Source organism: Phycodurus eques, chromosome 2 (genome assembly GCF_024500275.1).
Source record: "Phycodurus eques isolate BA_2022a chromosome 2, UOR_Pequ_1.1, whole genome shotgun sequence".
Taxonomy (NCBI): Eukaryota; Metazoa; Chordata; class Actinopteri; order Syngnathiformes; family Syngnathidae; genus Phycodurus; species Phycodurus eques.
Genome location: NC_084526.1, coordinates 1,817,400 through 1,832,291, shown reverse-complemented (window position 1 = coordinate 1,832,291; position 14,892 = coordinate 1,817,400). Strand labels below are relative to the sequence as shown.

Sequence of the window (14,892 nt, the reverse complement as noted above, 5' to 3'; positions counted from 1 at the left end):
ATGGGTAGCAGCAGTTGACACAAGCGCTTGATCCATCAAAGCGTGAAGCCACTTGGCCAGGGCGGCGATCACTCACTCACTCGCTCGCTCGTTAATCACTCGTTTGACAGAAGCGGGATTCTCTCATTTTTTTATTACCATTTAACGAGAACAGATGGTAAATTATTTTTTTTTTGGGGGGGGGGGTTTAAAATAGCACCACAGATCACAAACACACCACAGATAGACAGAGAGGCAACAATGTTTAATTTACACAATTTATCCCGCAATTTAAATGTCAGTTTGTAGAGCTTTCACCCGCAACCTTAGCAGCCAAATTGTGAGTTGTTGCTTGCTGTATTCAATTTGTCTCGTCAGAGAATCGTTCAACACAAACCGAGCGTGTCAAAGTTTATTCTACAGTGTGTATAATTGTGTGTCTTGTTAAATTTGCCCTGGCAGAGAATCTTTTACCACAAACTGAGCAGGCAAAAGGTTTTTCTCCAGTGTGTGTTCTTGTGTGTCTTGTTAAATCATCTTTTTGAATGAATCGTTTACAACAAACTGAGCAGGCAAAAGGTTTTTCTCCAGTGTGTGTTCTTGTGTGTCTTGCTAAACCATCGTTTTGAATGAATCTTTTGCCACAAACTGAGCAGACAAAAGGTTTTTCTCCATTGTGTGACCTTGTGTGCGTTTTTAAATGTGCCATTCTCGAGAATCTTTTACCGCAAAGTAAGCAGGCAAAATGTTTTTCTGCAGCGTGTATAATTGTGTGCCTTGTTAAATTTGTCTTTATAGAGAAGCTTTTACCACAAATTGAGCAGACAAAAGGTTTTTCTCCAGTGTGTGTTCTTGTGTGTGTTTTTAAAGTTGTCTTTATCGAGAATCTTTTACCGCAAACTGAGCAGGCAAAAGGTTTTTCTCCAGTGTGCGTTCTCGTGTGCTCTTTTAAATGTGCCTTTGTCGAGAATACTTTACCACAAGCTGAGCAGGCAAAAGGTTTATCTCCAGTGTGTGTTCTTTTATGAATTTTTAAATATCCCTTCTGAGTGAATTTTTTGCCACAAACTGAGCAGACGACAGGTTTTTCTCCCGTGTGAGTTTTTGTGTGTTCTTTTAAATGTCCCTTTGTCGCAAATATTTTACCACAGGCTGAGCAGGCAAAAGGTTTATCTCCAGTATGTGTTCTCGCGTGTGTTTTTAAATTTGCCTTTCGGGAGAATCTTTTACCGCAAACTAAGCAAGCAAAAGGTTTTTCTCCAGTGTGCGTTCTTGTGTGTCTTATCAACGATGACTTGTTGTCAAACGTTCTGTCACAGTGAGAACACTGGATGCATTTGTTGTTAGCGTGACACGTCCTATCACCTTTGGAGCGTTCGTCATCCTCGTCCTCGTAGTCAGATGAGTGCGACGTTACGTCGTCGCTATCCGACAGCGGAGCCGAGAGGTCTTCGGATTGGGATCCTCCCCAGCGGTCTGCGTTGTCGTCTTCATCCTTCAACGCGACGCCAGTCGAGGGAAACTTGCTGATTTCGTCCTCCTGCTCTTCGTCTTTCATGCGTGGCGTCTGCGGCTCCTCCTCCGTTTTGATGTCCGGGGACTCCCGCTTCTCAGGACGAAGATCTTCTTCACGGACGTCTGCAGGACACGAGAAGACAATTTGCTCAAGTCAAGACTCACGTTGTGACTTTGATGTCTATTACTGTTTTCCCATGGTTTTGCAAATTCGCTGCTTACAACGGCGAGCGATACTATACGATATTATGAAAATAAGTATCATCGAAATAAACCAAGTGAGAGGACAAACAATTATTTTACAAATAGTATCAATCAAAACATTAAAAAAAAAAATCCCATCCACATTGTGCAAGATGATTGTGTTTTTGACGTACAAAGTATAATTGGACATCGGAAGTGCATTTTATTTATTTTTTTGTGCGTGCTGTGTGTGGCACAGTGGACCCCCGCTCTTCACGGGCGATACGGTCCGGGTTGGACCGCAAATCGAGAAAATACACAGATAATTGACGACCCTTACAACTGGATAGATTTTTTTTGTAATGTTCTTGTACCGCAATCTGACACGCAGACAATTGAGCGCAATTTCAAGCGCCAAGATGAAAGAAGTAAAAACGGAAAAGCATACATTGTAACCACCGTGAGGGGCCGCGGCCGCAGAATGGCAGCCACGCTACTGTCAGACTGCAGGGCAGCTGTGGCTACACAAGTAGCTTAGCGCCACCATTGTTCCTAAATGGATGGAGTGAGTCAACAAGTGAGAGTCAGAAACGAACAAACCCGCGGTGTGTAACGCAATTCGAGGGTGCATCTCGCAAACGGCGTCCGGTAGTTGACGGTGCCGTTCGTTTTCTTCTGTCCGACAAATTTGCTCCTCGTCCTCGTCTTCTTCTTCTTTCACGCCTGTTTCACGCATTTGCACGCGAAAAACGCCACGACTTCCACTCACGCTCGCTCTCTGCTGAGCCATGTGTCGCTGACAAACACGTGTCTCTTTGTTAGCGGCTAACAAGCTAAATTAAGCTAAGCTAAGCTAGCTCGAGACGCTTCAACGTGCGCCGAGACGAGTTGAAGTACTGAAGAGTCGTGATGGGGGAAAAAATATACATATTTCGTGAAGCTCGCGTGGTTGCGGCAACCGTACGCGGAAGGATATGAACCATTGCTCTGAATGGCTAGCTTACCCCGGCTCACCGACGTGCCTACGTGGCGGCCATGTTGGGGAGGTCGGCGTTCCCATAGAAGCCAATGCATGGGCACCGAAATGAAGTCGTAATAACTTGCTTATCCCTCAATGGATTTTCACGACGATTACTGTTTTGTCAACGCCAACGCGCATGCGATCAACAAGCAGCATTTTTAAAAAGAAACAAAAAAAGAACATATTTCAATAGATTTTTCATTCAAAAGGGATCGACACTCGTTTTACGCAAGCGTATGCAGCACGATGTAACAGCAACGGTTGCGCTTTTGCTTTTCTTGCCGTACACACACATAAAATGATTTGACCTCCCGACCTTAGCGTCGCCGTCTGCACGGAGCTCAAAGGGGCGTGTCCTATCTACCCATGCATATCTGTGACACGAACAGCGGACGTAATACGGCAAGTCCACTTGGACCAACTTGTGTGTGTATATTTTATATATATATATATATATATATATATATATATATATATATATATATATATATAGGGGGTTCAATCCTTTTTTGCAAAGTGAAAAGACAACTTTTCAATGAAAGTAACTGTTGTCGCGGATTCTGTCCACTGGAGGACGCTACATTTGATTTCTGAATGTAAAAACAAATGCTGCAAACCTTCTGTCGAAATATCTGAAGATGGCGAATGATGCAAAATGTCGGGCAACAGCTCGGGTTCAAAAAAGATAGTTTTGCGGGGATCTTTGTCTGTGTGTGCGTGTGTGTGTGTGTGTGTGTGTGTGTGTACGCTACTGTAACCAAGGCCGACCCCAAAGACCATTTGTAGTGTTTTGTCCTAGTCGAGTTGCCGTCGCCCTCGCAGCTGCAGAGCCCCTCTTTGCACGCGAGCTTCATGCAATCCTTCCTCTTCGAATGAGCGCTGGCCGTAGCGAAGCGTCGACGCGGACTGCGCGCGCCCGCGTCCGCTCCGTTGGACGAACGCGGCATCGGTGCCATCTTTGCAGTTGCGAGCAAGTCGACTCGGCGCCGGTTGACGCTTCCCCAGCTAGCCTAGCTTGCTAGCCGCTAGCAAGGCGAAGCTTTTCGATCATCGTGTTCAAATGTGTGCAGAACGTGTGAAAGAAGAAGAGCACGCGGAGGGAGGGACGGAGGAGTTTGGTCGCGAGCTGCGACCTCAACGTGACGACTTCGACGCGGCAGGTTCGTGGCTTCTGACGTCATCGCCTCAACCAAGCGAGCCTCGAAACGCGCTTTGCGGATCGCCCTTTCCGTTACCCTCCACGCGCCTCGAACAGTCGGCAGATGATTGGCTGCCGCATCGCTGCAAGGCCACGGCGCCGATGACGTGGGCTGCCTAGAACTGCAGCGGTGGGACTCAGCCACCGTGCGTGCCGCCATCTTGGTTAGCATTGGCGCGACTCGAGCCCACAACGGCTTTGCCTCAATAGTAAAAAGGGAAGGGAAAACAAAAACAAACAAAAAACAGTTTGCATACCGAACCCAACGGGACAGTCGAACCGAACCCTTTGGACGGTTTTCAAAACCTGTTGCACCCCTAATCTATATATACATCTGACTCCACACAGTATTTTCCCTTTGTTAAATCTGTGTGTGTGTGTGTGTGTGTGTGTGTGTGTGTGTGTCCCGCAGACGTCAGCGGAGAAGATCTTCATCCTGAGATGCAGGCGCCAGAAAAGGCTCACATTAAAGAGGAGGAGGAGCCAGATTTAGCTGACGCGAGAAAGGAAGGAGAGCCAGACGAGCTCGCGCACGTTAAAGATGAAGAGCAGGAGGATGAAATCAGCAAGTTCCCTTTGGCTGGTGTCACGTTGAAGAGCGAAGAAGACGAAGGGGACCCCAGTGGAGGATCCCAACCGCACGGCCTCTTCGCGCCCCTATCAGAGAGCGACGACGTCACGTCACACTCTTCCGATTACGATGACGATGAACACTCTCAAGGGGATAGGCTGACTCGCCAAAGTGACATCAAATGTTCTTACTGCAGCAAAACGTTTTGCAGAAAGTCGTTGTTGAAAAAACACACGAGAACACACACCAAGCCTTTTGTCTGCTTAGTTTGTGGCCAGCGATTCTCGAGACAGGCGACTTTAACGATGCACACGAGAACACACACGGGAGAAAAACCTTTTGCCTGCTCAGTTTGCGCGAAAAGATTCTCCCGAAAGGGGAGTTTGAAAAGACACACAACAACACACAGCGGAGAAAAACCTTTTGCGTGCTCAGTTTGCGATAAAAGATTCTCTAGAAAGGGACATTTAATCGATCACACAAGAAGACACACGGGAGAAAAACCTTTTGCCTGCTCAGTTTGCGGCGAAAGGTTCATGCAGAGTGGCGATTTGAAAATGCACACAAGAGCACACGCTGGCGAGAAACCAATTAGTCAGCGTGTGTGATCAGAATGCATTTTGACTCACGTGTGCCGGAACTCAAGTACATTGAGTTGCCTTGTGTACGAACGCCGCAATCCCGAATAAAGCTGCAGAATAAACCGGGAGAAACTGAGGCTGTGTCGCTCATGGTTGACTCGTCGCTGACTTCCCTGATCACGAAATATAGGGTCCGGTCACCGTTCGGGACTCTCGCGACCCGCTTTGCTCATTTTCCCGCAGTGAACCGGCTCGACGCAATCTGACTTCGGGTCCAGAAATATTCTCTGACATCACAACACAGAACCCCACCACCGTGCACCTTCTTCAACGTCTCCTCTTTCAATTATGTCGTTCATGTCTGAAACCCTCTCCCGTCGCCCTGACACTCTCTGACCTTTGACCGTCATGTGAGCTCCAAGCATTGTGATTAGTTTCAGTGTGAATAACATTGAATATTTGGTGGCATAACCCCTCCTTGCAATAAGTGCATCAAGCCTGCGACTTCACCAGACTGTTGCGTTCTTCGCTTGAAATGCTTTTCCAGGCCTTGACTGCGGCGTCTTTCAGTTCTTGTTTGTTTCTGGGGGTTTCTCCCTTCAGTCTCTTGTTCAGGAGGTAAAATGCATGCTCTATTGGGTTAAGGTCTGGCGATTGATTGACCGGGCCACTCTAAGACTTTCCACTTTTCCCCGCCCATTAAGTCCTTTGTCTTTGATCCAAAGCACACAAGGTCATCTGCGAAGCAGGGTGGAGGTCACGTCATGTGGTTTGTTTTGATTCTTAAATGTAAGCCAAATTTGTGTTTCTTGCTCTGTTTGCACCTTTTGCTCAGCGTCTTTTGAGTGTCGAGAAAAGCAGCGTACAAATGATGTAAATATGTACGTTTATTTAAATAGTACAGTCAGTCAATCCCGAAACACAAACACGAACGGCGCCGACGGACACAAAGAGCTCAAGACGGTTACACACAGCGCGTGAGAAAAAGCACAGGTGAGTTTGTTTTTTTTGTTTTTTTTGCAAAAACTGAAAATAGCGCGAACAATCAAGTCAGTCGTCGGTAAAGCGTGTCGATTCCCAAGGCAGCCTCGGTTTGCTCCGCCGACTCCGCAGCGTGGCCGACCGTTGCTCTCCTCACACACTTGTGCCGCTTGACGGTGTACTTTTCATTGAATCGTTTGTCACACACGCTGCAACTGAACGGTTTCTCACCAGTGTGTGTTCTTATGTGCCTCGTCAAATTGGAGTTTTGAGTGAATCTTTTACCGCAGACTAAGCAGCCGAAAGGTTTCTCTCCCGTGTGTGTTCTTACGTGTGCTATCAAAGAGCTCCTCTGACCGAAGCTTTTGTCGCAATGTGAGCAGCCAAACGTTTTCTCTCCGGCGCGCGTTTCTGCGTGCGCTTTCGACGGCGACTTTTTGTTCGGTGTTCCGTCACAATGGTGGGAACACTGGACATATTTGTCGTCAGCGTAACCTGCCACGTGGCCTTTCGAGAGTTCACCGTCGTCATCGTCGTCGTAGTCCGAAGAGTGCGACGTTATGTCGTCGCTGTCCGAGAGCGGCGCGAAGAGGCCGTGCGCTCGGGATCCTCCGCGCCGGTCGCCGTCACCTTCTCCTCCGCGCTCGGAAGTGACGCCGGCCCACGGGAACTCGGAGATTTCCCGCTCCTGCTCGCCGTCCTCTTTCACGTGGGCAGATTCGGGACAAACATGTTCTTCTTCGCTGACGTCTGCGGGACACAAGAAGACCACACACACACACAAAAAAAACCAACAACAACAACAAAAAAACACACACATGCTTTGCTCAGTCAAGTCTCATGCTGTGACTTTCATGTTACGAATGATTGTTTGTATTAAATGGCTCATTGTTTGTACATGTCAATTGTTTGGCAACGTTTACCATATCCCTTATTGATCACCGCAGAAGGAATTCAAGGTGTTACGGCGCTCTGTAATAAAATCAAGGTCAGGTGGATACAACTACTGTTAACTCCTATAATAATTTCACCTTCTGAAATCATTTCAATTCTTGATACGCTTCCATAATGTCTTGTTATATTTGCATCAACCGCACTGCTGTTTTGTTGTTGTTGTTTGTTTTTGTTTCTCAGCAAATGGAACAGATGAATTGCATTGCACTGACTTTCAATCGGGAAAGGTGTGGATATGTTCGCGAAGGACTCGAGTGACGAGCTCGGCCACGGACCAAACGAGCCCCGTAAGTCAAGGTGCCACGAAGTCAACGTGCAAACAAGCCTATTGCGAAGGGACGCAAGCAGCGAGCGAACCTGCTCTGTGTAGCAGCACTCGAGGCTGCTCGCAATCTGCCTCGAGCGCTTGAAGTCGTCGCTCCTTCTCCTCTTGTGTTCGATCAAATTCCCCCGCGGACCTCGCTGTCGTCCTCGCGCACATAGTCGCGCGACAGTGCCAATCGCTGCCCCCCCCCCCCCCCCCCACCCCCCTCGCCCCCGCTCGATCTGCGTGTCGGGTGTGTTGCTGTCCGAGGCGTCTCTTTGTTAGCAGAGCTGAGCTAAAATAAGCTAAGCTAGCTCGCTAACAAGCTTCAAGGTGCGAGTTTCTCCGGACGCGAAAATGCAACAAATGCAGTTTCAGTCCACTTAAGGAGTGATGGGCGCTCTGTACGTTTGAGCGCTAATTATTATTATTATTATTATTATTATAATTTTTTTTTAAAAAGGAGAAATATGTGAAGCTCGTGTAGTCAAGTAAAAAAAAGCGCTGCAGCAGAACTAGTACGGCAGCTCCACTTGGACAAAACTCTCGTGGCGATTTGCGCAGCAGGCAGCGATGCAATTGCAATGTTTTCGTTTGCATAAAACGAAAAGCAGTGGAGCGGACATCGCGCAAGGAAGTCCAGAAGACAAGGAATATCAGAACAATCAAATTCAAGACCGCTGCATGAACCGATATCAGGACCAATTCAACAACAAAAAAATCTTTGGTATGAATTTCAATCAGGGTGCACAAAGTCCTCTTGTACGGATTCATGCTGACTTCACATCAATGATTTTATTCCAAAGGCGATGGACGTGCGGGGAAACTGCGTGGAATGGTTTTACTTTCTCTTCAGAAAGAACAGAAAGACGCAGTCCACCATGGTTTGACAGTAGAGGTCAATGCTAAGACGACACACCATCTGTATGCGGGGTTCCACAAGGAAGCGCACAAGGACCACTGCTCGTTTGACTTGATATCAGTTGCATGGGAGATGCTTCCTCCTGTAACTTGTGTTCATTCACAGATGGCGCAGCTTTAGTCAGCTCACAAAAAGACGAGCGCAGGCTCCAAAGTAGGCTAGGAGAGGAACCTACACATATTATATATATATATATATATATATATATATATATATAGCTGGCTTTGTGACAATACACTAGCACTTCATTTAGGGACGATACGACTCTATTCTATGAGGGACTCAACCAAGATGGGGATTATTTTTCAAAATGTAGCTATCATGTATTTACTTTCATTCATGTATTGTCTCGTTGTTTTGTTTTTTTATTGATGCAAAATGGTAAGCTTAAAGTCATTAATATTCATATTATTTCATGAATTGCATCTAAAACACGTATACAAATAAACATAGCCCTTGGGCAAAACAATAAACTGGGCGAACGCTTACACACATAAAGGTTTGTCCGAGTGGGGTTGCCGTACGATTGCTGGTCGTCAACCTCCGCGTATGACAAGGAAGTTCCTTGTCACGTGACGCGGACAAGCGCCGTGCGACCTTGTCTCGTGACACGGACCAGCGCCGTGGAAGCCAAACATATCCCCCCCCCCCCCCCCATGTCTCTTGGTTTGCGTGCACCTACGTTGAGTGTTTAGCTTGTTAGCAAAAAAAAAAAAAAAAAAAAAAAAAAAAAAAAAAGGCTACACAAATTATATTTATTATTATGTTGAATAAAATAGTATAGATGGTAAATGTTGAAGAACCAAACTGGGCAGAGATCACAAACATGGACATCACAGAGAAAGACGGGTGCGGGGGTGGGGAGGGGGGGGGGGGGGGGGTTGGGAAATCACAACTTCTTGCAAACTGAAAGTAGAGCAAAACCCGACAAAATTGTTCCCCAAACATTTTGCACACGGACAAAGTTGTTTCCTAGCCAGGACACTTGTGAACCGAGGTTCTGCCGTATCGCGACGAGGGAGGACGGAACGAGTCAAACATCACCAACACAGCTTCGGCTTCTTCAGTTTGTCCTGCAGCTTCATGAACCGCTGCCCTTCTCACCAGCGCACTTGTGTCTCTTCACATCGTACTTGACATGGAATCTTCTCTGACACACGCTGCAGCTGAATGCTTTCTCACCAGCGTGTATTTGTGTGTGCATTGTTAAATTTGACTTCTGAGCGAATCGTTTAGCACAAACTGAGCAGGCAAAAGGTTTCTCTCCGGTGTGCGTTCTTGTGTGTTTTGTTAAATCTCCCTTCAAGGAGAATCTTTTACCGCAAACTGAGCAGGCAAACGGTTTTTCTCCGGTGTGCGTTGTTGCGTGCTTTGTTAAATTTGACTTGTTCGTGCAACTTTTACCACACACTGGACATGCAAAAGGTTTCTCACCAGTGTGTGTTCGTGTGTGTATTCTTAAACCTCCCTTCTGAGTGAATCTTTTACCACAAACCGAGCAGGCAAAAGGTTTATCTCCAGCGTGCGTTCTTGTGTGCATTTTTAAGTTTTCCTTTATGGAGAATCTTTTACCACAAATTAAGCAGCCAAAAGGTTTTTCTCCAGTGTGCGCTCTGGTGTGTATTTTTAAAGCTCCCTTTGTAGAAAACATCTTACCGCAAAGTGAGCAGACAAACGTCTTTTCCCCAGTGTGTGTTCTTGTATGTGCCTTTAACGCGGAATTGTTCCGAAAGGTTTTGTCACAGTGAGAACACTGAACGCACTTCTTGCTGGCAGCGTGGCACGTCGTCACGCCTGTCGAGCGTTTCTCATCATCACGAGCATGATCGTTAGCGTCGTCGCCACGGTCATCGTCGTCATCAGGGTCAGAAGAGTGCGACGTTATGTCGTCACTATCTGACAGTGGCGCTAATAGGCCGTCTGCTTGCGATGCTCCGTCCTCTTCTTCACTCTTCACAATGACACCGGTCAATGGAAGCTTGGTGATTTCATCCTCCTGCTCTTCTTCTTTAATGTGTGGCGTCTCTGACTCCTCCTCCTCCTTTTTGATGAAGCGGGGCTCTGGCTGCTGCTGCTCAGGACGAAGGTCCCCTTCACTGTCGTCTGCAGGACACAGGAGGACACACACACACAAAAATAGAACTTTTCTTTGGCGTCGTCAAAGTTCTGTCTGAAGGATTTGTGCGAATGTATGTCAGTGAGCGTGGAAAGTGAACAGACCCGTTCTGCGTAACACAATCGGAGCCCTCAAAACAGCATCCGGTAGTTGACGCTGTTGCTCGTCCTCCTCTTTGGTTCCGCAAAGTTCCTCCTCGTCCTCTGCTGTCCTGCGCGCGCGCATCCTCACGCGATAATCACCTCACTTCACGCTCGCAGCCGATCTCTAGTTTCGCGAACCAGCATGAGCGACTGTTGAAAAGGGATGGCTGGCTAACAAGGGCGTCTCTTCGTTAGCTAGCGAGCCAAGCTAGCGCGAGACGAGTTTGTCCTGGCCCAAACATGGAACAAATACTCTTTTAGTGCCGTAAAGTAATCGAGAAATACAAATACGTATTGCATTGGCGCTTCGGTACGTTCCGGTACTAGTTTCAGTCAGAACGAACTCGTGAAGCCAGCTCGAACCGCCCACAGCGAAGAAGAAGAAGAAAAAGAAGAAGAGCCGCGGCTGCAGTAGTACGGCAACCCCACTTGGACAAAATACGTCTTGTTGCGTTATAACGCCGCTTTGCGAACTGCGATGAATCTGCGTTTCAAATTCCCCACAACATTCTTAATCTTTTGGGAAAGCTTGCCAAACACAAGAACGGGCCACATATAATAATGATAAACTACTACGCGTATGACCCAGAGACAGCCCGACTAACCTCCACTTCGCCCTGCGGCTTCATTGCTCGTCAATTCAGGTTTGCGTTGGAATTCAGTAGCCAAATGAAGTATTCGTTACACACACAAAAAAAGACACAAGCTCTTCGGAGTGTCATAAGTCATATACATGAATATTTTGACTTCAGACCTACCCGTAAATATATATATATATATATATATATATATATTATATGCCCTCTTTGGACAATGAAAGCAGTGTAGCATAATGACCATAACGCTAAATAAGGCCCTATTTTGAAACAATCAATTTCAAAGTGGAGTATTTGATATGAGGTCACGAGAGCCTTGGATAAGTCAATAAATCAAAACACAGAGGTTTGATGCAACCGGAACTATTACGTAACAAACAAGGTGAGAAAACAACAACCAAGAAGAATAAACAACCACAGGCAATGAACAAAAGGGAACGAACTATTTAGAAGCAGTTCAGAGTTCATTTCTCAAAACAATCCCCACACGCACCTTTGCAAAATATGATTTATCATGGGAGTCAATGGGGCAAAAAAGAAAAAGAAAAAAAAGGAAGAACAACCTTTGTGGCAAAATTTTGTCCCTGTCGCCTTTTGTCTTTAAATACACGCTGAAAAATGTCATCGGCGCAAAGGGAGGGTTAAACATCACGCGATGTTTTCGGACACACACTGCAACTCACCAGCGTGTGTTGCCGTGTGCGCCGTCAAAGAGCGTCTCTGAGTGAAGGTTTGACCACAGACTGAGCAGGAAAAAGGTTTCTCTCCAGTGTGTATTCTTGTGTGAGTGTTCAAATTTGTATTTCTGGTGAACGTTTGACCGCAAACTGAGCAGGCAAAAGGTTTTTCTCCAGTGTGTGTCCTCGTGTGTCTTTTTAAGCTTCCCTTATCGGTGAATCGTTTGTCACAAACTGAGCAGACAAAATGTTTTTCCACGGCGTGTGTTCTTGTATGACTCGTTAAATCGCCCTTCTGAATAAATCTTTTCCCACAAACTGAGCAGACAAACGGCTTTTCGCCAGTGTGTGTTCTTGTGTGTGCTGTCAAAGACCATCTTTGAATGAATCTTTTACCACACACTAAGCAGGCGAAAGGTTTATCCCCAGTGTGTGTCTTTGTGTGATTTTTCAAATGTGCCTTCCTGGAGAATGTTTTGCCACAAACTGAGCAGACAAAAGGTTTTTCTCCGGTGTGTGTCCTTGTGTGTTCGTTTAAATGTGACTTTATAGAGAATCTTTCAGCACAAACTGAGCAGGCAAAAGGTTTTTCTCCAGTGTGTGTGACTGTGTGTCTCGTTAAATGTGACTTTGTCGAGAATCTTTTACCGCAAACTGAGCAGACACAAGGTTTTTCTCCAGTGTGTGTCCTTGTGTGTATTTTTAAATGTGCCTTTCTCGAGAATCTTTTACCGCAAACTGAGCAGGCAAAAGGTTTTTCTCCGGTGTGCGTTCTCGTGTGTTCTTTCAACGACGACTTTTTGTCAAATGATTTGTCACAATGACAACACTGAAAGCATTTGTTGTCAGTGTGACATGTCATATCACCTTTGGCGTGTTCATCTTTATCGTCATCATCATCATCATCCTCATCCTCATCCGCCTCCGCCTCGTCATAATCAGAAGAGTGCGACGTTACGTCGTCACGCTCCGACAGCGGAGCCGAGAGGTCTTCGGCTTGGGATCCTCCCCAGCGGTCTCCGTCGTCGTCTTCATCCTTCAAAGCGACGCCAGTCGAGGGAAACCTGCTGATTTCGTCCTGCTGCTCTTCGTCTTTAACGTGTGGCGTCTCTGGCTCCCGCTTCTCAGGACGAAGATCTTCTTCACGGACGTCCGCTGGACACAAGAAGACAAACACATGCTTTGGCGAAGTCAAACTTTGCCGAGTCGAGACTCGTTTTTTGGTCATGTTTACTCGGGACGTAACAAAAAACGGCGTGCCATTACGTCTCTGGTTCGCAGCGGAGTCATGCGTTACGAACCGGCGCCGTCAGCGAGCCGCCAACTTCGGGGCCAATCAAAAGAAACGTGCACATCGAGAGCCAGCCAGAGGTACGCATTGAAATCAAATGACAAACATATTCATAAACGTGACAAAAGTTACAAATACACTTTGATAAATCTCAGATCTGAGGAACAAAAACAAAGAAAACTTCACTGCAGCACCTACAATGTCTCACTCTTTTCAAATTGCTATCCATTTGCTAAAGTCATTGAAGTTCATTTTTTCCCTTCATGAATGTACACACAGCACCCCACATTGACAGAAAAAAAGTAATTGTTAAAATGTTTGCATATTTATGAAAAAAGAAAAACTGAAATCTCACACAGCCGTTAAGTATTCAGAGCCTTTGCTGAGTGCTCAGGAGAAGCCCCCTTTTGAGCTAATACAGCCATGAGTCTTTTTTGGGAATGATGCAACAAGTCTTTCACACCTCGTCTGCCATTTTCAGGTCTTTCCGGAGATGCTCAATTGGGTTTAAGTCAGGGCTGTGGCTGGGACATTCAAGAACAGTCACAGAGTTGTTCTGAAGCCACTCCTTCGGTATTTTAGCTGCGTGCTTAGGGTCATAGTCTTGTTGGAAGGTGAACCTTGGGCCCAGTCTGAGGTCCTGAGCACTCTGGAGAAGGTTTTGGTTTAGGACATCCCTGTACTTGGCCGCGTTCATCCTTCCTTCGATTGCAACCGGTCGTCCTGTCAAATGTTTTTGTAACCTTGGCCAGATCTGCGCCTTGCCACAATTCAGTCTCGGAGCTCTTCAGGCAGTTCCTTTGACCTCATGATTCTCACTTGCTCTGACAGAGTTAAATGGTAATACGGTCTTCTATGGACAGGGGCGTGCCTTTCCTCATCAAGTCCAATCAGAATAATCAAACACAGCTGGACTCCAATGAAGGTGGAGAACCATAGAGCAAAGGGTCTGAATACTTCTGGCTGTGTGATCTTTCATTTTTTATTTTTTAATAAATCTGTAAGAATTTCAACAATTCTGTTTTTTTCCCGTCAATATGGAGTGCTGTGTGTTCATTGTTGGGGGGGGGGATGAACTGAAGTGACTTTAGCAAATGGCTGCAATATAGCAATATAACACAGAGTGAAACATTTAAGGGCGACTGTATGAACAAAGTGGAATGGACCGCCAACATCACTGATTGAAAACTAACGCGTTCATGCTATGCGAAAACCTATTCCAAGAATTTCAAACGAGAGGTGGTAACTTCCTTCAATACTATAAAGTTTTGTATGCCACCTTTTATGTCAACAAGTCGCTCCAAATGTTCTTGCCCACGTGCTTGTGACCCGCGCACTTCCGCGCCTCCCGCGAAGTACGAGTGAGAAAAGGAGGGCGACCAAACCTGCGCCGTGTTGACGCCGCTTGCAAAATTCCTCCTCGCACTCCTCTTCCTTCACACGTCTCGCGCACATTCTCACGGCGACGATCGCCGGATGTTGCTCCCAAAAGGCGTCGCGTTGCTCGCGGCGAGCGAGCCGAACTAAGCTAGGCTATCGCGAGAAGCTTCGAGAGCACTGAGACGAGTTGATCCGGACACGGAGATTCTACTTCAGTGCAGTCAAGGAACGACGGACGCCCTGTTTCCTGGTTTCAGGAAGTCGTGCACTGAATTGATATCAACTAACACACCTAAATCACGACGTAGTCCGCATGTTTTGTTTCCTGTTCCCTTCAACTCACTTCCGGTCCAGGAACGCCACACCTGAGGCACTACTGCCATCTAGCGGTGCTGAGTTCAGGCGCCAGCGCGTTACGAGTTTTTTTTTTTTTTTTTGCTCAACGATGATGACACAATTCAGAAATTCTTGACCGGAATC

The 14,892-nt window shown here is 46.6% G+C and overlaps 4 protein-coding genes across 9 annotated transcripts in view; 1 reads left to right on the top strand and 3 right to left on the bottom strand.

Annotated features, from left to right (window-relative positions):
- Positions 1-4,326, bottom strand: part of LOC133417659 (zinc finger protein OZF-like) — a 29,815-nt gene extending 25,489 nt beyond the window's left edge. The window contains exons 1-2 of one of the 4 annotated variants that reach the window (XM_061705662.1): positions 2,278-3,096; positions 1,345-1,617 (exon numbers count right to left, since the gene is read on the bottom strand). In XM_061705662.1, the coding sequence (XP_061561646.1) occupies positions 1,345-1,617; positions 2,278-2,467 (463 nt within the window). In that variant the 5' untranslated portion in view covers positions 2,468-3,096. Of the gene's footprint in view, positions 1-201; positions 1,618-2,277; positions 3,097-3,315; positions 3,911-4,153 lie in introns of those variants that run through there. The other 3 variants (XM_061705652.1, XM_061705626.1, XM_061705642.1) reach the window with 3 other exon arrangements.
- Positions 3,571-5,184, top strand: LOC133418252 (zinc finger protein ZFP2-like). The gene is made up of 2 exons (XM_061706760.1): positions 3,571-3,858; positions 4,309-5,184. Exons 1-2 carry the CDS (start codon positions 3,759-3,761, stop codon positions 5,073-5,075), a joined length of 867 nt encoding a protein of 288 aa, XP_061562744.1. The 5' UTR covers positions 3,571-3,758; the 3' UTR covers positions 5,076-5,184.
- A 739-nt stretch (positions 5,185-5,923) lies between these two features.
- Positions 5,924-7,516, bottom strand: LOC133418285 (zinc finger and SCAN domain-containing protein 2-like). Its single transcript, XM_061706826.1, has 2 exons — positions 7,341-7,516; positions 5,924-6,779 (listed from the first exon to the last, which is right to left on the bottom strand). The coding sequence occupies exons 1-2, from the start codon at positions 7,462-7,464 to the stop codon at positions 6,094-6,096; spliced, it is 810 nt and encodes a 269-aa protein (XP_061562810.1). The 5' UTR covers positions 7,465-7,516; the 3' UTR covers positions 5,924-6,093.
- Positions 7,517-8,954: 1,438 nt separating this feature from the next.
- Positions 8,955-14,730, bottom strand: LOC133417952 (gastrula zinc finger protein XlCGF17.1-like). 3 transcript variants are annotated; one of them, XM_061706223.1, is made up of 3 exons: positions 12,609-12,689; positions 10,430-10,697; positions 8,955-10,312 (listed from the first exon to the last, which is right to left on the bottom strand). In XM_061706223.1, exons 2-3 carry the CDS (start codon positions 10,548-10,550, stop codon positions 9,291-9,293), a joined length of 1,143 nt encoding a protein of 380 aa, XP_061562207.1. In that variant the 5' UTR covers positions 10,551-10,697; positions 12,609-12,689; the 3' UTR covers positions 8,955-9,290. The 3 variants fall into 3 exon arrangements, with proteins under 3 accessions (XP_061562207.1, XP_061562216.1, XP_061562198.1); XM_061706232.1 differs by lacking the exon at positions 8,955-10,312 and adding an exon at positions 14,418-14,730 and having other exon boundaries at positions 10,546-10,697; positions 12,609-12,896; XM_061706214.1 differs by lacking the exons at positions 8,955-10,312; positions 10,430-10,697 and adding an exon at positions 14,418-14,730 and having other exon boundaries at positions 11,276-12,896.
- Between the last annotated feature and the right edge of the window lie 162 nt (positions 14,731-14,892).

Coding starts and splice junctions, on each gene's coding strand:
- LOC133418252 (XM_061706760.1), top strand. CDS start 3,759: ATGTGTGCAGAACGTGTGAAAGAAGAAGAGCACGCGGAGGGAGGGACG. Junction 3,859..4,308: donor TGACGACTTCGACGCGGCAG/GTTCGTGGCTTC, acceptor TGTGTCCCGCAG/ACGTCAGCGGAGAAGATCTT.
- LOC133418285 (XM_061706826.1), bottom strand. CDS start 7,464: ATGTGCGCGAGGACGACAGCGAGGTCCGCGGGGGAATTTGATCGAACA. Junction 6,780..7,340: donor AGTGCTGCTACACAGAGCAG/GTTCGCTCGCTG, acceptor TGTGTCCCGCAG/ACGTCAGCGAAGAAGAACAT.
- LOC133417952 (XM_061706214.1), bottom strand. CDS start 14,487: ATGTGCGCGAGACGTGTGAAGGAAGAGGAGTGCGAGGAGGAATTTTGC. Junction 12,897..14,417: donor GCGGCGTCAACACGGCGCAG/GTTTGGTCGCCC, acceptor TCTTGTGTCCAG/CGGACGTCCGTGAAGAAGAT.